The following is a 21,878-nucleotide window of genomic DNA, read 5'->3' on the forward strand; positions in this document are numbered from 1 at the left end:
AAAAAAAAAAAAAAAAAAAAAAAGTGGAACAAAACATCTGCTAGCTCAATATGTCCATTTGTTTGTGTGGACTCAGCAGAAAAGTGACCATGTCAGGTAATCATCAGTGATGCCTTTATTGGTACCAGCAGGGTATAGGATCCTGGTCTGGTAAGAAGATAAGAAAAGTCCCTGGTACCCAAGAATGTCACAGTCTAATTAAAGAAATACAATGTAGGGACGCCTGGATGGCTCAGTTGGTTAAGCAGCTGCCTTCGGTTCAGGTCATGATCCCAGCATCATGGGATCAAGTCCCACATCAGGCTCCTTGCTTGGCGGGGAGCCTGCTTCTCTCTCTGACTCTGCCTGCCACTCTGTCTGCCTGTGTTCATTCTCTCTCTCTCTCTCTCTCTCTCTCTGACAAATAAAATCTTAAAAAAAAAAAAAAATACAATGTATATGCATAAAATGTTAAATAACATAGGATAGTTTATAGTTAACTACAAAATGCAAAAAAGCAGACAATAAATGCTATGCAAGTTTACTTAGCCTGAGAAAAAACCTATAACCTGACATATCTGAGGACAGTAAGCATAAGGATACTTTTGGAGAGCTTACTGTGTGGCCGATGCTTTGTAAGCATCTGGTAAGTTTGATCTTGTCCCCTTCTCACACTAAGTGCAAGAATAGAGTCTCCCGGTGGGTGATGTCTCTCCAGGGCCCGTGCACTTATATGCCTCAGTTGTGCTCTGAACCCAGGCTGCACAATAGGACGGGCGAGGAGATTACAGGACCCTGCTGGTTTCTAGATCTCGCTCTTAGAGATTCTGATTTCAGTGGTCTGGTGTGTGCCCTTAACCTCCCTGCCACTGGAGGTTTTTTTGACAAGTTCCCAGAGGTTGACAGTGACTATTGAGCCGGGTGCGAACCACTGTGTTCCTTAGTGTGGTAGGTTCCTCTCCTAACCCCTGAGAGATGATCAGCCCTTTGAAGAAGGTAAGGCAGGACTGGAGACAGCAGATACTGTCTCCTCTTAGAAGTGGTTAGAACTGGACAGCAGCTAAGCTCAAGTAATGCTGTTTTCTACTGTTCCCATCTCTGTCCCACCAGATATGTCTTAGCAGTCACAAGATGCCATTGCCTAGAAATGGACTGTCCTGTGAAGTGGATGGAGGTACAGATGCAGGGGCGCTTGTCTCCGGAGGGTCCTGTTAGTGCATGATAGCCAGAGCAGGGAACATTATAGGGGACTCTTAGGTTGCTAAAGTTACTCGTTGTGTCTGCCCAGAAGTAGAACATTCATTTTCCTTTGCATTCATGGTGTCTGTGCCAGAAGCTTTATTTTTGTTTGCTCCTTACTATGCTTTTTGAGAAGCTCTTATTAAGCGGTTTAAGATGCCTTTATTTGATTGATAACCTATGTCTGATCCTTCCTCTCCAGCCCTTCCCTTTCTTCTAACACTTCAACTGTTAGACTAAAAGCAGTTGCTTCTCTTCTTCCTAGAGCTTTCTTTTCCATTGGCAAAATTTTGTTTTGTCTCATTTTTTCAGTTTCCATTGCAAAATTAGGAACTGTGCTTTTGTGGTTTCCTATAACCGCATCCTCCCTGACCACTTTATAGTTCCTCTATCTTAATGAGTTAATTAGTTCCTTCTAGGATTTTCCTCCCCTTCTGTTACTTCCTTTTTAGAACACCTTACTGCTTTTTCACTGCAGACAATGCATTTTAATTTCATGGTTTCATGATTGTTCTTTAACAGTCTTAGAGCACTTTGCTATGACATCATTTCTTGCCCTCCTTTACCTCCCCAACCCCCCATATCCTTTCTTTCTTTGCCATGTCATTTGGATTGTAGTTCTTTGGGATACAGAAATACTGTGGTAGTGCCATGTTGTCTTCCCACAGTAAATATTGTTTATTTGGAAGACAAAGTAACCAGGACCTTACTATACACTGACTACTGAGGATGGGAACTAAGTATCATTTAACTATATCCCTCAGGTCATGGGATAGAATGTAACTGAAAGATGCAGAAAGGAATTTTTAGTGGAAGCCACCTTGGCAAATTCAAGCTTGTATTTATGAAGAGTACTTTAAAGGAATAGCCTCTGTAACACGACCTCCATGATCACTAGAGTCAGGAGGCTTTGCTGTTTTTGGAGATCGTGCATATAGATGTCTTAGTTAACAGAGTCTAACTATCGAAACAAAGAAGGAAAACTACAACACATCTGTGACGTAGTATCACATCAAAGCGTAGCTCTCCATCCCAGCTCAGTGGGTCAGGAGGGCGCTGGGGGGCCGTTGGTGCCGCTGTGTATTGATTAAGGGACCCAGACTGCTGGCAGCTGTGCTCTCTTCAGCTTGTTCCAAGGTCTTCCTAGGAATCAATATTCAGCCCTTTCCTGAGAAAAGAGCAGAGAGGATGGTTTGTGGGCATTTTTCATGGTTAAGGACAGGAAGTGGGAAATGGCACTTCTGCTCACTGAAGGTATTTTTTTTTTTAAATGGAGGGAACCTGTGGGGGGAGGATTGGAAGAAGGTGGTCAAAAGGTATAAACTTACAGATAAGTAAGTACTAGGGATGTAGTGTATGACATGATGACTAACTATGGGTAACACTTGCTATGTGAGGCACAAGGAAGTTGTTGAGACGGTAGATCCTAAGAGTTCTCATCACAAGAAGAAATCTTTTTTCTTTTTATTTTATCTGATGGAGGTTAACTAAGCATAGTGTATAGTCATTTCACACTACATGTAAATCAAACCATCATGCTGGACACCTTGAACTTACACAGTGATATGTGTCAATTATTTTTCAATAAAACTGTAAAAAGAAGTTCAAGTTGTAAAAGAACGCAGTGGTTTGAGTATGTAACTGACTCAGTAGGGTTCCTGTCTACACAAAAAGGATTGTAAGATCAAGTAAACACATAATTAAAATTAAGCAACTCTATTAACAGGGAGGAGGTAAAATACAATGTTGTCACTTGACCAGCTCTCCTTTTAACATTCCTAGAATAAAACAATGCACAACTCTTAAATTAGATTTATAATAAGTAGTAACAGAGACCATAAAACCTATTCATTTATTCATTGTTGATAGATTTAGTTACAGCGTAAGGAGCAGTTTATATCCATAACAGATAAAAACAATGCCAGGGTTAGTAAATCTGATTCTTATTACACATGTATTAACAAATCAGATTATTTCAATGGGGCCTCATTAATCAGTCAACAAATCCGTGAGGATCCACCACAGACATGGTTCTCCTAATGGGCTGAGAAGAAACCAAACTAAATGGGGATAAAGACATACTTTAAAAAGAAAGATAAGCAGGAATGTGAGTTTATATATTTGCTATGCAAATTGATAAACCAGATATTCTGGAAGTTGAAAGGATTAAGAGTGCATGCCCTCTGTAGAGATACAGCCCAAATTGTTGACTGAACCTGTTACTCTGGTGTGAAGTGCCTATGGGAAGAACAGAAAAAGACACAAAAGTAGAAAATCAAAAACACTTTAATTTAGTAATTGCCAAAATCACAACACAGCTTAGAGAATTGTGTAAAAATCATGCATTTGTTCTTTATGACATGAGGATAGCCAAAAGAAAAAAAAAAGAAAAAAAGCAAACCAATGTGGGCATGTGTCTGTGTTACCTGGGATTCAGCCCAATCTTTTTTTTTTTTTTTTAAGATTTTATTTATTTATTTGACAGACAGAGATCACAAGTAGGTAGAGAGGCAGGCAGAGAGAGAGAGGAGGAAGCAGGCTCCCTGATGAGCAGAAAGCCCCATGCGGGGCTTGATCCCAGGATCCTGAGATCATGACCTGAGCTGAAGGCAGAGGCTTTAACCCACTGAGCCACTCGGGCACCCCATTCAGCCCAATCTTAATAGAAAACTCATCAGCGGTAAGCTAGGAGTTCTAATATCAAAGCCTTATAAATTGTCATCCAAGTACATCATACTTCATATTTAAAAACAAAAAAGCATTTAATAGAGATTTGGATTCTACTGTCACAGACATACAACTATTTGAACTGATTGAGACACATCCTAAGTAACCTATAGAAAAGGCAGTATTGTTATGCACTATTTCAGTATATTCAAATGTAATAAATTTAATTACAGTTTCAGGCTAAAATAGTTACAAGCAGCATGAAAATATAAGATTCAGTGGGGGAAAATCATCTAAATAAATGCAAACGTTATTATATTTGAATATTAAAAAGGCAAAACAAAACCGTGAGGCAGTGAGGCCAGGCAGCTCCCTTGTGTGGCTGTGGATGCTAGTAAGACAGGGTAGTTTAGAGAGGATCCTTCCCCCCCCCCCCCCCAAGAGTTTATTTATTTGAGAGAGAAAGAGAGAGAGCACTCTTGAGAGAGTGAGCATGGTGGTGGGAGAGGCAGAGGGAGAAGCAGGCTCCTCACTCAGCGGAGAGCCCGATGTGGGATTCCATCCCAGGACTCCAGGATCATGACCTGAACCCAAGGCAGATGGCAGATGCTTAACTCACTGAGATACTCAGGTGCCCCAGTTTGGAGAGGATCTTACCTAACAGCATTTTTAATCCTGAATTATCTTTCTTCCTTAACTCTTATGACCATGATTCTCAAATTTGACAAATGTGTAGACCAGTTCCAGAAGGTAAAAAATATCTGTAATTCCCACATCGTTAAATTACTTTTATTGTCATTGAAATATACACAAACATTAAAACAGCAGTCTAAGTTCCTCCTGCTCTGAGCTCTTACAGAAATTTATATATTCAGCATAGGTTATTAACAAAACTACAAAATTACTGTAGTCCGAATGAAAAATATTAGGATTTGTATCAGGAAGATATTTGTGAAAGCGGCACTTTCAAGAATGAGTATGATGAGTAGTGAGTAAGTAAGGGTTGGGAGCTAAGGCTCAGGCAAAGGAATGGAAGTGAGGCGCCAGCGGAGGGACACTGAGCCCTGTGTGTGGCACAGAAAGCAGGTCCTTTGAGCCCTATAAGACCTATATATAGGTCTTATATTCTGTGGATAGATCATGAGGGCCTTGAGTATTGAGCCAAAAAGACTTAAAGCCTCGTTCTGTATGAATGAGAACCCCTGAAGACAGATGTGAGTAGAAGAATAAGACGAACCTTGTTGTATTCTTGGAAGTTTTATCTGCAGCAATATTTAAATGAGTTGACAGAGTGAAGAACGGAGGGTTGAAAACCCGGCCAAGAGGTCAGCTCCGTGAGAGCAGGGACTTGGTTCAGTACTATATTGCCAGGTTCTAGAACATAGCTGGTCCTCCGTTTATGTGTGTTGGATGAATGTAGGATGCCTGAATGAATGGTAGGGGGACATCCAGGTAGACAAGGTTAGAAGATAAAGTCTGGATGAAGAGCTCAGAATACAGATTGGTAGCTGAGAGCATGGATATGCGAGTTGTCCATAACTAAGTGAGCCCTGAGGGGTGTGTGAAATGATAAAGGAGAGAGAAATAGTGAACAGATTGAGAGAAGAACCTTGATTAACTCCTACAGTTGTTACAGCTCCTGTGTAAAAGGGGAAAACCATGAAGGTAACAAGGAGAGACCAGAAAGGAGCATTAGGAGATGACAGTGGCCCCGCAGCCAATCCGGCTGGATCTGTGCATGTCCGGCTTAGAAATTTTCATTTTAAATTTTGAATTTGATTTTGTTTAAAGCAGACTTCCTTTGAAGGATTCATGGGTTCTAGTTTCCCCAGGATTAAAAGTGATTTTGACAAGTGTGTAAGACTAATGTTGAGGGGATCAGGGCCAAACCAGGCAAGAGAAGTATATCCCAGAAGCATTCTGGATCTGGGGAAATTTCAGAGGGATATTAACACATTTTGGAATTTAACACCCATTTCTTTTAAACTTGTTGTTACTACATCTTTGAGCTAAATATATAAGTTTTAGCATGTTACATATAGTAGTTAAGCAACAGGATAATTATTATCACACAAAAAATGTTTACTTTAGGGATTCATTTAATGTCGTGTCTCTATTAGTGGCCTACCTTAGGACATTTTAAGTGATTATATTAAATTTTATTTCCAGACAATTTTTGTGAAACTTCTTTTGCCTAAAGCAGGTACATGGTTCAGTTGTTTAACAAAAAAAAAAAAAAAAAGGCATAAGCTCAAAAACAGGCACTGGCTTCTTACTACTTTATAGCTTTGAAAATCGTCCTGAATTCTCTTGACAAGAGTGTTTACTACATCAGCTAGCCGTAGGACTTAACATTAAATTTTCATTTTGATTAACTTGACTGCAATTGTTTCTTGGCTGCCTCTTTAGAGCCCACTGTGGAATAAAATTAAAACAGTTTTATGATAGAGCAGTTTAGTTGCAGAAAATGACAGTTTTCTTTTTCCCTGAATGGTGGTTGTGTTTTTCCTCTGAGTTTCCTTACCTACCTGCCATGGCTCTGGTTTCTCCTTGCTCCGATCCAGCATTTATAGTCCTGCCAGATTAATTCTCCTAAAGCAGAGCTTTGGCCAGTCTCTCATCCCCAAACCCTTTTCTGGCTCCTCCCATTGCCAGAGAATTAGGACCAGCCCCAAAGCTATCTATTCCTCTGGACATTTTCTTGATCTTCTCTGCCAAAGTCACCGTCTCCACTCCAGATTCTTTACTCCTCTTGCCTAGCACCAGTCATGTCCTACCTTACTTCAAAGCACATGTGAGCACATCTCCCCCAGAGGATGTCAGCTTCCTGAATGCAGGGACCAAGCTCTCTTTTCATTTTTGCCCACTCCTCCATTGATTGTTGCATGAAAGATCCTCCATAAATGACTGCCAGTCTTCGACATGGACACATTAAATATGTAGATCACGTATTCCTCAATAAGGCTGTTTTCAGAAAAAGCTAAGCAAATAAGGAGATACGTGTTTGTTGGATAAATGAATTAAAGATACCTTAAAATGCCAACCTTGCAAACTACTCCTCTTATATACAGTCCTCCTGATCCTCTTAACCTTTACTTTTTCTTTTTTCCCATATAGCTCCTTTCACTTTCTAATGCATTCATAATTTCATTGCTCATTTTTGTTGCTGTTACTGTCTCTCTCCTTCCTTGAGTGAGAGTTGGAGCTCAGGGTCAGTTTTTTAGATGATGGTTGGCAGGTATTTTTTTGTTTTTTTTTTTTTTTAAAGATTTTATTTATTTATTTGACAGACAGAGATCACAAGTAGGCAGAGAGGCAGGCAGAGAGAGGAGGAAGCAGGCTCCCTGCTGAGCAGAGAGCCCGATGCGGGACTCGATCCCAGGACCCTGAGATCATGACCCGAGCCGAAGGCAGTGGCTTAACCCACTGAGCCACCCAGGCACCCTGGTTGGCAGTTTTTAAGGCAAAAGTCAGTGTGGTGTTGAAAGAACAGGGGAAGACACAGAGGGACCCCACAGTCCGTTTCTGCTATGCGGCCTCAGGCATGTTTCCTAACTGCCCTGAAGTTAGGGCATTTCCTCACCTGTAGGAAGATAATAGGACTTAAATTACGAAGTTTATATAAGGATGGAATTCTAGGGTGAAAAAGCGCACAGTAAATAAAATTAATAGTTGACGTTTCCTCATCCCTCCTAACATCATGTGACAGATTTGGTGAGCCACATTTCCCATCGCTGGCACAGTGCATCTTCATGGCCCCTCTGTGAAGCAGGGCGCTGTTGTTGCTCCATCTCACGGAGGGGAAAAGGTTTCTGTCCAAGACCGCATAGTGGTGGGGCACAGAGCTTTGACTAGACCAGATCTGTTGGACTTCCTGGCCGGTGCTTGTAACCCCTCCTGCCTCCCGGTGGGAAGCCTCATGGGAAACCAGAGGACTCCTCCTTTGGAGTAGTGCTTCCAGATCTTTATTTCTGCTCCAGCATGCTTGAGGGGTCTGCATAGCACTCGTTAAGTACCAGCAGCCTCCTCGGGAGGACATTGTGAACCTTGTCTCCCAAAGTGTGAAGAGCAGGGGAGTCTGGTTTCGGAAGTTTCGCTGGGAGTAGGACCTCTCTCATTCCTGCTAGGGGGCCTCTTCCAAATCTGCAGCTTTTTCTCCATCCTTCTCAACCCTCCTCCCCATCTGTGTCTCCAGCGACCAAGGTGAAGTATTCTTTCATTAAGACTATTTGAAAGATTATGGCCTGACTGCATTAGAAACAGATTTGATGGCTTATGATTGTGATAACCAGTTACAGCTTCCTCGACTTCTTTTGTGTTGCAAAAGTACTGAAACTTGTTAGTGAACTTTGAATTCCATTCAAAACACCCAGTGAAATCCCTGACTCTTGGTTATTGTGATATAATAACCTTCAGAAATAAGAAAGGCTAACTGTTTTCTGTATAAAGAAATGAGCCTTTTCAGATATTATCTGAGCATTGGAAATGACTAAACCGGGATTAATGAGATAGATCGTTTCAGCATCTTAAAAAAAAAAAAAGTCTTTTTAAGTTTCAGGGGATGAATATCTCTCTTGAAATAATTTATTTGCCATTGATTCAGATGCTAAAAATGTACCTCAGAAAATATCAAAATGAAAAAAAAATAATTTCATTTGCATGCTGTAAAGTGTCATTATTTTTAATTGGGAAATTTGGTAGGGGGCCAGAAAGAACTGGCAAAACATACACAATTTCAAAGGAGATACTAGCATTTAATTTCAAGTACTGTTTCAACAGAGAAGTTTATTATATATTTTTGGTAGTCGTATTTTAGTGATTAAGAGCATGAGCCTTGGAGTCAGTCTGAGTTGGGCCTGAATCTTCACTTTCCTTCTGATTAAATCTGTGAGCTCAGACCTATCACTTAACATTCTGAACCTTGATTCTTCCCACCTGTAAAGAAGGAACAATACCTACCTCATAATATTATTGCATCCATGTAATAATGCATGCAAAGCACCTGGGTGGTACCCAACATATTGTTGTCAATAAATGTTTTATTAGCCTTGAGTTCAGTCATTTAGATAAAATGAGGTTTTCAGAATATCTTCGCAGGTAAGTGGAAACATTTTTAGGGAATCCTGTGTGCCATTGTCCGCTTGTTGTAGAATGCCTTTTTTGTGCTCATTTGGAGGGAAGCTTATGTCATGTTGGGATGAACTATCGATTTCTGCATTAGTGAAGTTTTAACTAAGGAAATTTTACTGCAGAGTATGAAGCAAGCAGATGCTAATTCTAAGTTTCTTATACAAAATTATGTCTTTCAGGAGAATGCATTGAAGGGCTGCGGGAAAACGAATACCTTCTGATTCATTCGTGCCGTCAGTGGACCACCATCACTGCCCACAGCCTGGAGGAGGGACACTACGTCATTGGGCCAAAGATAGAGATCCCAGTGCATTATGCAGGTACAGCTCCCTTCAAGGGGTGAGAAAGGCAGAGGAAGGGATTTGAATATGCAAATTTCCCCCTCCTGAATGAGAAAATAGGATTTGTCTATGAACTAGAGTATGATGACTTAGAAAAAGAAGAATCAAATGCGTTTCTGTGGTTATTTTATCTGTCAGTGAAAGTTCACTTTCATTTTGTCATAGGCAGTTTCTGATTAATTGCATGTAGTTATATGTGGATTCTTACTAGACATTTATAAAATGAATCCTTTACAAACACAGAGAACGTCTCTGTCGTCCTGGGATGGCATCCGTATGTGAGCTGCCGTGTCTGAGTAACCCTGGGCACCACTTGGGTGTTGCTTTGAGGCATGGCTTTACAAGACACCACTTGGCAAATGGGCATTGTGGGCTGGCTTTAGGAATACTGGGGTGGAAGCTCGGATACCTGGGCATGGCCCTCTTTGCAACAAGGCATGTGGGATATAGGTAGTGAAGATGCCTTCTCTGCTTTAGTGAATAAATCAGGGTGAGAGCTGCCATTTCACCTCACTTTGAACACCATTCAGTTCAACGATGCCATTGAACCAGCTTTACTGTGTTGTATGTGTCAGCCCTGTCTAGGAGTTCGGGATACATCTAGTGGCTTACATACAGGTTCAGTAGTGCTGGCTTACAAATGCATTGTAAAAAACAAACAAACAAACATGTGATCCTGTATTTATCTCTGTGGCTTATAGATCATTATGTAAAGAATCTTGATTTTTTTTTCTCTGTACTTATTCAGTTTTTCAGATTCTGTAGAACTCTTTGATCGATTACTTAGAAATTACGCAGCCCTAGACTGCCATTATGTTTTTGAGTGAAACCTTTATAATGCCCAGAGAGGTGCCTGCCTTTCAGGAAAAGGGACCTCACTGTGGTTCCACTGGCTAGAATGGCACAAATGTAAGTGTTTCATATGTATTGTATAAATGAATAGTTTGGCCCCCACTTCGACCCCTAGGAGATTGAAATTGCCAGTATGACCTCAGGATCGCCCAGCTTCTCAAAACTCTTCTTAAAAAAAAAAATTATAAGAAAGAATTTCTCTAGCCTGAAAGTTTGCCCCCTAGAGTTATGTTTGCTGACCATAGGAGTTGCATTCATGGAAAAAGGAGGAACGTATGGCAGCAGAAAGTATTACACCGTTGGATTGGGAGCCAGGGCAGAGGGACCAGAGAACAAGAAAACCTTCTGGCCTGCCCAGTCTCTCCTGCCAGGAGGTTCCATGACAGGTGAGATCTGTGCTATTTTTAGGAAGCCCAAACTCCTGGTGCTTGTCTTTTATGGAAAACTGTAAAGGAAGGTGTAAGTCTGTGCTTGATCTCACATACGCAGCTTTACCTGATATACCCTTGCTCTTCTCGTCATAGATTGAGTTTTCTTTCAGTCTTCCTTGATCTCACTGTGAATAGCTTATCAATGCGGTTTTCCCAAAGGAATGCTTTCCTTTGGTCCTTAGCTTAAATCTCCATAGAGACTCCAAACTGCCACCGGACTTGTTGGCTTATTTCTCAAAGCCCCCTGGGGCTGGTTCTAATCCGCTTCTCCACACTCCCCTTTTCTGCCCTGGAGAGCAAACCCCCCTCTAGTGAGCCTGATTGCCTCACTGTTAGCTGGACATACCGGCTACTTTTCCATGCATGCGATTCCCTGGCCGGAGTGGCCTTCCTCAGCCTTGTTCTTATCATCATCAGGGCCTGTCCTTGTATCAGGCGGGTGCGGGCGTCCCCACTCTGCGGGTGGGGTCTCCACGTGTATGTATGGTGTCTCAGGTTCATTTGACACAGACCCCAGTCTTCATTCAGTTACCTTTTCCTGGATACACATATAACTTCACTTGCTAGTTGGACTGTACATTCCTCAACAAGTGAGCCTGATTCTTTTTTAACTTAAAAAAATTTTAATTCCAGCATGGCTAACATACAGTGTTATGTGAGTTCCAGGTATACAATATAGTGATTCTACAATTCCATATATAGTACTTACTGCTCATCATGGTAAGTGTACGCTTCATCCCCTTCACCTGTTTCCCCCTCCACCGCCCGCCTCCCACCCCCACCCGTCTCCCCTCTGGCTATCTGCTTGTTCTCTATAGTTAAGGCAGTGAGGGACGGACGCCTGGGTGGCTCAGTTGGTTAAGCAGCTGCCTTCGGCTCAGGTCATGATCCCAGTGTCCTGGGATAGAGTCCCACATCGGGCTCCTTGCTTGGCAGGGAGCCTGCTTCTCCCTCTGCTTCTGCCTGCCATTCTGTCTGCCTGTGCTTGCTCTCCCCCACCCCCCGATAAATAAATAAAATCTTTAAAAAAAAAAAAAAAGGCAGTGAGACTCATTCTAAAAAAACCTTTGTGAATCCTTTGGATCTGTCCACAAAAGATATAATTCTTTATTGCTATAGATGCTTAAGGGCTCTCAACCTGGCTACACATTGAAGTGTCCTAGAGAGCTTTAAAAATGACCAGTGCCCAGACTCCATCTCCAGAGGTTCTGCTGTAACTAGTCCTGAGTGTGGGCTGGGCATCAGGATTTTAAATTATGTAGTTAAATTATGCAGCTGAGGTTGGGACCTGCTGTTCTGGATTGGACATTCACGGTGTCAGAAGAAAAGATTTCCCCAAGAATTTGTGTTTTATTGTCTTGAACTTTTTTTTTTTTTTTAATTAACAGCCATTCAGCTTCCACTAGGAAGAAAGATATGATATGTTCAACAGCTTAATCTTTATCTGTAAGGAAGATGGTGGTTCACTTAACTCAGAAATGGGGTAGGATGGGTAGGGGGGATAGGTGGAGTGAGTAGGGGGATGGGTTAAACAGGTGATGGGGATTAAGGAGGGCATTTGCCATGATGAGCACTGGGTGATATATGGAAGTGTTGAATCATTAGATTGTATACCTGAAACTGATATAACGCTGTATGTTAACTATACTGGAATTAAAATTAAGAAGAAAAGGAAATGATACTTTTTTTAGTTGAAAATTTGAGGTTGCCAAAGCTAAAAGGAAACATAGACTCTAAGATCATACTACCTCACGTGAAAGAAAGTATCTTAAAGGGGAAAAAAAAACACCTTGAAATAGGACTGCCTTAGTTCAGGCTGTTATAACAAGTACTGTAGATGGGGGAGATTATAAACAGTTCATCTCTCACCGTTCTGGAGACAGGCACCATCCGGGGTCTGGTGTCTGGTTTGCAGGTAGGTGGTGGTCTTCTCGCTGTGTGCTCAGTTGGTGGAGAGACTCCACCGTCTCTCTCCTGTCTCTTCGATGAGGGCACTAATCCCATTCATGAGGATGACTTAGTGATTACTAGGATATTTGAAAGGAAAAGTGGTCCTTCTCTAAACCTCCCCAACCCTGTCCTTGTGCCGCTATTGATTTCTGTCTGATTCGGTTTTTACCATGAAGATGGGGCAGAACGGCCCATTTCTAACCAGACTCCACTGTTGATTCTTTCCTTTGCTTGTTGTCTTTGTCCTGCAAGGAGAGCTTTTCTTCTCTCCCATTTATTTATTTGCTTACTCACCTATTACAGAATTATGGATTGTTACTTCAATCATTGGGTTATAATCTATTCCTGTCCTTATTTATTTTGATGTTCAGATTGTCCCAGATTTAGCCATTTGCATCTAGCTGGCCCATATATCTCTTGGCATGCCCCCTTCATTTTTCTAAGCAGGTCCTTCTGGTAGAAGCAGCAACCATTCTTCCCCGTGGGGCCCTGCACTATCCTGCTCCAGGCAGCGCTCGTCACTTTGTGTAAATGGTTGCCCTTGGATTTGTGTAGTGCACAGCCTGGGCAGCTGTATGCAGCTCTATTCATGTGTATTTCAGAATATGAGACAGCTCAGCATTTTTAGGAAAATCACAGTTCAGAGTGCCTTTCCCATATTCTTCATCAGAAATTTTCATGAAATTCCTCATGTGAAAAAAAAGTTTCATAAAACTTTGAGAAAAGATAAAATATGAATTGAACTTCTTCTCAGAGCCATGCTCTGATACGATGGGACTAAGAGTCGCCTTAAACTGAATTCTAAAATTAGGAGATGTGTTTTGGAAAAAAAAAAAAAAAAAAAGACCTTCTTTCCTTCTGGGAAAACAATTTTCTCATTTTGGATAAGTAAGAGTTTTCTTGGTATAACAAACAATTGATTCCAAGAGAGGGAGCGTGTTCAGTCCGCATCGCATATTTCGCGAACAGTAGAGAAAAATTGGCATCGTGTTTAGAAAAGCAATTGCTGCTTTCACACAAGTTTTATTCACAAGGCATCGCCAATAAATCGTGTCTAAACTTTCTGACTTCTCAGTGCACCCAAAAGGGCAGAGATTTCCTAAGGAACGTGCAGTGCACAACTCAGAATTTTTCTGCATTCTGCAGACTCAGACCACGTAAATGACTGCTTGGCTCTCCCTCAAAGATTGCTCATTCATCCTGTATGCTTGCTTCCCCCCTGCCCGGTCTCTCCTGACATACTAAACCAAAAACCAGATCTATTTAAAAAGAAATTGTTTCAGCCATGTGCCACTTTGTTATAGCCAAGCTTTTCTAAAGATGAGTGATTTTCGCTTTACAATTCACATTTCTGTTCCTCAGATTCCTTTGTCTCTGTAGCTCAGCGGGGTCCGTCAGGCAGACACAAGTTGGTTACCATGAAAGCTCCTACCTCGGGGTTCCTTACGTATGCCGACCCCCTCTAGGGCATTAAACCAAATTTTGTACTCACAATATGACACCCCCCCCCCCCTTTAAAACTAATATAAGCTTCAGGCTTCCCCAAAACCTGGGTATGCATGCCATTGCCTCTGAAATCTCATTTCCCTTCCTCAGCTCTGCATTCCCAATCTGTGGAAAGGAGATTTACTTAGGCAATGTCATGAAGGTTCTTTGTGACCTAACTTATGTCAGTGACTCAGTGCCATGCCAGGCACATAACGAGCACTCTTCAGTGTTACCGCCTTGTTATCACCTCTCATGGAAGCCATCTCCAGATAGCTGTCTATAAAGACGACGCTTGGAGAAACCAAATGGATCAGAATGTGATGTATCTGTATGTCTCAGGTGTCCCCCCCCTCCCCCCCGCCCATGCCATTTGAGCAGTAGTGGAATTCTGACTGGGTCTATGAAAATCTAAGTCATCTGATGGAACGCTTGCTGTCATCACGGGCGAACAGATTGCTATTGGAACACACGCATCAGAGAGAAACGGCAGCCACGTTTGGCTTCTATTTTTAAATTCTCATCCTCCTGCAAATCCGGTGAATCTATAACAAGCAAAAATGATCTCAGGCCTTCCTTACTAGCTACGATATGTACAGAAATAAGTAACAGTGGAGCACAAGGTTAGTGGAAGGTTTGCTTATGAAGTCTGCAGGGCTCTTACTCAGCAAGCACCTGGATTTCTGTCGGCAGTGCCTGTTTTTAAAGATGTGGGTGTGCAGTCTGTCTCTCAGGCAAAATTATAGTAATGTGGTATCTACATAACCTTGAAGTGTAATTACTGAACAAAAGGAAATGTCGAAACAAGCTAATTTTATTCTCCTGGGTTGCGAGTTTAATTAGCATGAATCATCTATTTACAAAAGTAACTACTAGCATTGAACAACACTTCGTGTACTTTCTGTATTACATGAGATAAAGCCTGGGTTTTAAAATTAAAGCAACCAAACTTTCTTTCAGAAAGGTCTATGGACGGGACGCCTGGGTGGCTCAGTTGGTTAAGCAGCTGCCTTCGGCTCAGGTCATGATCCCAGCGTCCTGGGATCGAGTCCCACATCGGGCTCCTTGCTCCACAGGGAGCCTGCTTCTCCCTCTGACTCTGCCTTCCACTCTGTCTGCCTGTGCTCGCTCTCGCTCGCTCTCTCTCTCTGACAAATAAATAAATAAAATCTTTAAAAAAAAAAAAAAAAAAAAGAAAGAAAGGTCTATGGACTAACAGAGTATGCCGAGGAACATTATCTCAGCCAGTTTTGCCAGTGATAAATATTAGATACTGAAGAAATAACTACTTTTCGTAATTGAATCTTTAGGTCACAGTTAGCATAAACTACTCACATTTATTTAGTGCTATTACCTAAACACTTTGTTAACTCAACGTTTTACTTTTTATTTATTCATGCAGGTTTCACAACAAAGCCAGGAGATGGGTTCTGTTATTACCTGCATTTTTCACAAGTACAAATTGAAGTTCAAAGATTTAGTTAAGTGTCTTATAATATTACACAGCTAGGAAGTGTGATTCGAACCCAGGATATGTGGCTCCAGAGTCTGCTTCCCTCACTGCTGTTGCCTGGAGAGTGCTAGAAGGCAACTGTCCACACCTCGGGCGTTCTAACCATTGTACAGGAGAGAGTTTTGTTAGAATTAGTAAGGTGACTTTCACTTTCTTCCCCTTTCACACGCAGCTCAATACTTGTATTCTGACTCTAGAGGAAAATGAAGTAAATACATATTTATCTTGACCTTTCCCAGATTTATAAGTCGTCTGCAGACAGGTAACATTCCCATCTCTGAATAAATTACCGGGAAGAAACAAAGGCAGAAGCGCTTCCCAAGGAGCCCCTTGGACTTGGAGAGGGCAGTGCAATGGAGCCTGGTGAGAGCAGGGAGGTTGAGGCCTGGGGAAAGCATGTTGTAAATGTGGATAAGGAAACTGTCTGTCTCCAGAGGGGTGCTGTCAGTGAAGGAAAGCAAGGCAATTATATAACTAAGGGGGGTAAAAATGAGTGGAAGGTGAAAGCAAACAAGGAGCAACCACACTTCTTAAGATATATTAAAAAGAAACCCAGAGAGAGGACGTAAGAGCCAAAAGTTTCTACTATTCACTTAAAGAATAATGAATTCTGAAGAATCTAGGCTAGGAGGAATGATTCAGAAGGGAAAAGAAGGGGAGACTATTTGAGTAATATAATAGCCCAGTGTCTGGAATATTGTCCTTGTCCATTTTTTTTCCTTGAAAAGCATTTTTTCTCTTTCCCTCCACTTCTTTGCTTCATGAAGTCATTGTTGTCACTGTTAATAACATAGATTTATAGTCGGAGCTTAGGTGGATGTTATCTTTGGGACACTTGAACTCAAAGCAAGGATAAAGAAATCAGGTAAGCAGCTGCCTTTGAGAAAAAGGATGGCTCAGAAAGGAAATGGACTGTCACCAACCATTGGTATAGTTTTCTAGTCTCACTTCTCAGTGCTTAAGAACAATAACTGCAAGAAATGTGAGTATGAATGATACTTGTGATAAGATGATATTAGGGATTATTTTGATTTAGTTAGGGGTGATACTACTTTTATAGTTGTGAGGAAGATGTCTTTGTTTTTTTAGAGGTACATACTACATTACTTAGGGGGAAATGTGGTTATAATTTATAAAATACTTTGCCTGAAACAAACATAAAAATAGGTGAATATAAGATAAGCTGTTAAAATCGTTCAGTTTTGATGAAGAGTAAATGGGGTGTTTATTACCCTAATTTTCTATGTTTGAAACTTTGTAATAAAAAGGACTGTGACTTACCAACCAGTAGCAAAGTTAGTTGTGATATAAAACTCTTAAGTGGTTTTCTTATCAAAACATGCTGCCTCAATCCTTGAGTCTTATTCGTAGTCTTGGGTGATTTCTGTTCACCTTTCACTGGGTGGTTTTGTTCTGGTTTTGTTCTGGTGTTGAGTGTTTGTGGACCGGCCTGGTAAAAGGTGAACTTGGGAAGAAGTTCCATCTTCGCAGCTTGGTAGTGCCATCCGGCTCGTGGCTTCCCGAGGAGACTTGATGGCTCTCAGCAGGGACCAGTTTCCAGGGGGTGCCCAAGCTGGTGGTAGTGATTTATGTAAAACAGCTAACGGGGTATGTGTAAAGATTTGGGGGAGGAAGGAAATTTTTTTTTTTTTAGTTCTTAAAATGGGAGCTTTACAGGAGATAGGGAAAGGGGAAATATGTGAGCCAGTTCCATGGAGAGCTATTGGATGTCATCCGTGTGGCCTCTCCTGATCTAGAAACGCTGGTGAAATGACTTCAGTGAAACCGTGAGAATGCCTCAATTGCTCTTTTCACATTTCAGCCTGTTTACTCTTGTAAATCATACACTGACTCTACAAGTAGAAAATCCAGGATTGGGGCACGTGGGTGGCTCAGTGGGTTAAGGCTCTGCCTTCGGCTCAGGTCATCTCAGGGTCCTGGGATCAGGCCCCACATCAGACTCTCTGCTCAGTGGGAAGCCTGTTTCCCCCCTCTCTCTGCCTGCCTCTCTGCCTACTTGTGATTTCTCTCTCTGCCGACTAAATAAATAAAATCTCAAAAAAAAAATCTAGAATTAAAAATACCAAGAAAACAACAACAGCAAAAATCTGAGGCACAAAACCAGCATGGTGTTTGGGATTTAATACTCCTGGGCTGCTCTTTTCTAGACCTTTTCTTCTGGTATGTTAGTATTGAATGGAAAGTTGGTACTTGAATGGGAGACCTCCCGTTCAAGTATAATTTAACCTATGAGATAATGCGATTAGCATCGGGTGGAAAGTTTGAACAGGCTGCCTGAAACCACACTGTTAATGGAGTGTTTATAGCATGGGCGGGGATAGGGTTGTCTCACTTCATAATTTGATTTCCATGTTGGATTTGTACCTCTAAATGAGTGCAAATCTTTTTTTTAAAGGTGGCCTTTTAAAAGATTCCTTTTCGGCTTTGAGGAATTGCTTTGAGGTTTTTTTGTTTGTTTGTTTGTTTTTCCTTCTTTCTTTGCAGAAAACAGACTTAATAGTATATTCCCAAACTGATTGTAGTGCTGGTCAAACTTCCTGAAGTCACACCACCCTTGCTTAGAACTGGAATCCCTTACCTCTTTATGAGTCACTCTCTGTGAAGTGGTGTGCTGGCCTTCTGTTAAACTGCTTCCCCATCTGGGAAGTTGTCAGGTGTATTCTACACAGGAAAACAATGAGCCACGTGGATCCCGACCAGACCGACTTTTCTGACATTTAGGGCAAGAGGAGAGATGATTCAGACCCATCCATGTGTGTTTTTAGTGAAGTATACATTACTGGGGCCTCCAACTTGTTAGGATGGGTTTACAGATCATCCCGGGGTTTGTCCCCAAGAGTGAGTCAGACCAATGAGAGAGCATGAGACAAGCAAAATAAACACAGAGCTTTTGTTTTCTAGACATTAGAAATCATTGTAGGTAAGTGAAATGCTGTGAGCACATAGACTTGTGAACTATTCCATTTCTCCCCTCCTGCCTTGGCATTCTGGGAGCTGAATACTCAGCGGCGTTATGTTCTTCTTACGGCTCTTCGTTTCATTTCGTCGCATTGGCTTTCTTACTTCTAGCAATAAAGCTGGTCACCTTGGGTGGGAATTTTAGACCTTGTCCACCCCTTTCCCCCTAAAGTAATTGTGTGTGCCATCCTCCTGATGTTGTCTCCACAGGCCCTGTCGAAATTGCTCCCCTTTCCCAACTCCCCTCACTGGGCCTCACCTGCTCCAAAGACCCAAGGGTCTCCTCTCCCCCTCCAGTCAATCTTAGCGCTATTGTTAAGTTATTTTTCCCCAGTTATGGTTCTGTTACTTAACCACTGGCTTGGACTTTTCAAAGGCATCCCCACATGAGTGCGGAGTCCTATCTAACACAGAGCCTTTCAGAGCCTGGCATCCATTGGACTAAGGGCACCGCTGTCCAGTAGACCCCCCCACTGGGTGCCAACTCCCCTGGACTGTTTGTTGTTCCTCAGACCCCACCTGCCTGGCCTTACCCCTTGCTACTTCTTGTACTTGAAGGTCTCAAACAGAGTCACCACCCAGCTGCGAAATCCTACTTCAAACACCACCTTCCTCAAGAAGCTTTTCAGAAATTTCCACACCATGTATAGAGAAAAGGGCCTTCCCCTTCCTTCCGCTTGGGAATCCAACAGATTGTGCCCAGCAGTGTTTCCATCTTGCCCTTCTTCTCTCTGCTAAAGGCTCCTGGAGGGCAGTCCTGTTACATCACACACCTGACAGTTTCAAGGGCTCAACTAAATGTTTCTGACCTATCTGAAATTGATGCATCTTTAAAGGACAGACTTTTTCAGCAAGTTGACAGAAGATGCCTGAGAACTGCTTGGAGAACCAGTCTGGTCTCATATTCCCTTGGAGTAGGGATACAGAGATCTGAGCCCCTCAAGAGCTTTAAGAAGCCAGTAAGCAATTGCCCTAATAGGGGTGCAAACAAATGGCAATTAGCTATTGAATAAGGGGAGGTCTTGCTGTCTGGGAGTGGCTGGTGGGAGCCTGCAAGTGAGCAAAGGAGGAAAGAGCATTGTAGACAGTATCAGCTTGAACAAAGATTTGGATTGTAGGCAAGACTGAAGGTAGTATCAGTGCTTTGTGGGAAGAGGAGAAAGGAGTCGTTAGGAAATAAGGTTAGAGCAAGCGGCGAAGGGATTTGAGTTCTAGGATGGGGATTGGGAACTGTCATCTCTGTTCCTGGGGAGCACTCACATAATCTTTGTTTCTAGATGATGATGACATGAGGCTGCCTCCCCCCACACTCTGTAACCTTCCCCACTGATCCAGAAAGAAGGATGAGAAGAAGGTGAGAGAAGCCAGATAAGGAAGTTGTTGAAATAGACCTGATGAAAGATAATGAAGCCCTCAGCTAGGCTGGGGGAAATGCTGATGAACGAAAAGTTGATACGTAGATGTAGGGAACAAGATAAAAGGAAAAGCATAATTCTAAGAGGTTTTTTTGGTCCCATGTCTAAGGAAACAGACTTTTTTTGTTTTTAACCTCGCAATTTAAAGTGGTCATGCACACTTTCTCTTAAGGGTTTTAATTTACTTTCGTCGTTTTCTTTTTTTGCTAAAAACACTGTCTTCCTTTAAAATACATGTTGGTAACAACAACAAAACCTCCTAAAACTAAATAGAATAGGAAAGTAAAGATTCGGGGTCTTCTAATAGAAGTGTCCCATGATCTCAGGTGCTGGGTTTCCAGATTGGGAAGAATGTTCTTGTCCTTATAGTTTTCAGTTTTGTCCGTCCGTCCTTCTTCCTTTCTTTCTTTCTTTTAAGATTTTATTTGAGAGAGAAAGAGAGTGCACACTGGCTTGGTGGGGCAGGGCCTAGAGAGAAGGAGAAGCAGACTCCCCACCTCGCAGGGAGCCCAACGTGGGCCTTGACCCCAGGATCCCAAGATCACGATCCTAGCTGAAGGTAGATAGATGCTTAACCAACTGAGCCACCCAAGTGCCCCCAGTTTAGTTCTGATCCCAAGTAGATCAGATAATTCCACAGAAAAGTATGTTTGGAGTAAGAGATCAGGTGATAGGGAGAAAAGGATGTACAAAAATCTCAGCCTCGGAAGACTGATGCCTTAAAGATTTGATAGTTTTGCCTATATTTGACAATTACTTATTTCCTTCATTCAAAAAGAGTTGTCTCTTCCATGCGTCAAAATCTAGGAAATATTGATGAATTGAATGAAATAGTCTGGTCACATATACTTTTTTTTTTTTCTTTCTTTCTTTCTTTCTTTTTTTTTTTTTTTTTTAAGATTTTACTTACTTGATAGAGAGAGAGAGAGCACAAGTAAACAGAGGGCAGACAGAGGGAGAGAGAGAAGCAGGCTCTCCGCTGAGCAGGGAGCCCAGCGCAGGACTTGACATGACCTGAGCTGAAGGCAATTGCTTAACCAGCTGAGCCACCCAGGCACCTCTGGTCACATATTTTGAATACTGTAATAAATTCCTCTGTGGAGGAGAATGTGTGTATTATAGGTGGACTTAAGATCAAAACATCTGTTAATGGAATTTATCACAATTTTTAAAAAAGATTTATTTTATTTGAGGGAGGAAAACACAAGCAGGAGGGGTAGAGGGAGAGAGAATCTGAAGCAGACCTGACACTATGCCCGGAGTCCGATGCAGGTCTCGATCTCACAATCCTGAGATCAGGATCTGAGCTGAAATCAAGAGTCAGGTGCTCAGCCTCCTGAGTCATCCAGGGCCATGCAGTTTATCACAGTTCTTAATAACTCTCTTTCTTCTTTAAGAAAACAGATGATTGTTTTCTTTCTATCACATAGACCCGTGGTTCTCAAGCAAGTTTCTCAACCAAGTTGAGAGTTTGCACCCACTTCTCCATCCCCGGGACATTTGGCAAGGTCTAGAGACATGTGTGGTTGTCACAGTGAGAGCAGGAGCTACTGTCATCTGTGGGCAGAAACTACGGATGCTGCCGGCCTCCTGCGAGGTGCTGGACAGCCGCCACAGCAGAGCTCTCCAGCCCGCAGTGACAGTGGTGTCGAGATAGAGATCCCAGACATTATTAGGACTAGTGTTGGTCATCAGTTTCATGCTGAGTTATCAAAAATTCAGACTTTGAGTATAGATGCTGCCAGATAGACGTCGTCTAGGAAACCAGTGTCAGAGTTAATTTCTAAAACATAACAAGCCATTGCCCAGACTTTAAAAAAAATAAAAAAGTCACTTACATGGTTTGTGACTAGATAAAGACTTTCTGCATACAGTGCATGAGACTGACGGCAGACGT

At 42.0% G+C, this 21,878-nt stretch overlaps 1 protein-coding gene across 2 annotated transcripts in view; it reads left to right on the forward strand.

The window, feature by feature from the left end:
• Positions 1-21,878, forward strand: part of GAREM1 (GRB2 associated regulator of MAPK1 subtype 1) — a 205,831-nt gene that overhangs the window by 68,663 nt on the left and 115,290 nt on the right. For both annotated transcript variants that reach the window (XM_059138910.1, XM_059138911.1), the window contains exon 2: positions 9,195-9,335. In XM_059138910.1, coding sequence (XP_058994893.1) covers positions 9,195-9,335 — 141 coding nt within the window. The remainder of the gene's footprint in view (positions 1-9,194; positions 9,336-21,878) is intronic.

The sequence above is a fragment of the Mustela lutreola genome, chromosome 11 (genome assembly GCF_030435805.1).
Source record: "Mustela lutreola isolate mMusLut2 chromosome 11, mMusLut2.pri, whole genome shotgun sequence".
In the NCBI taxonomy this organism is placed as follows: domain Eukaryota; kingdom Metazoa; phylum Chordata; class Mammalia; order Carnivora; family Mustelidae; genus Mustela; species Mustela lutreola.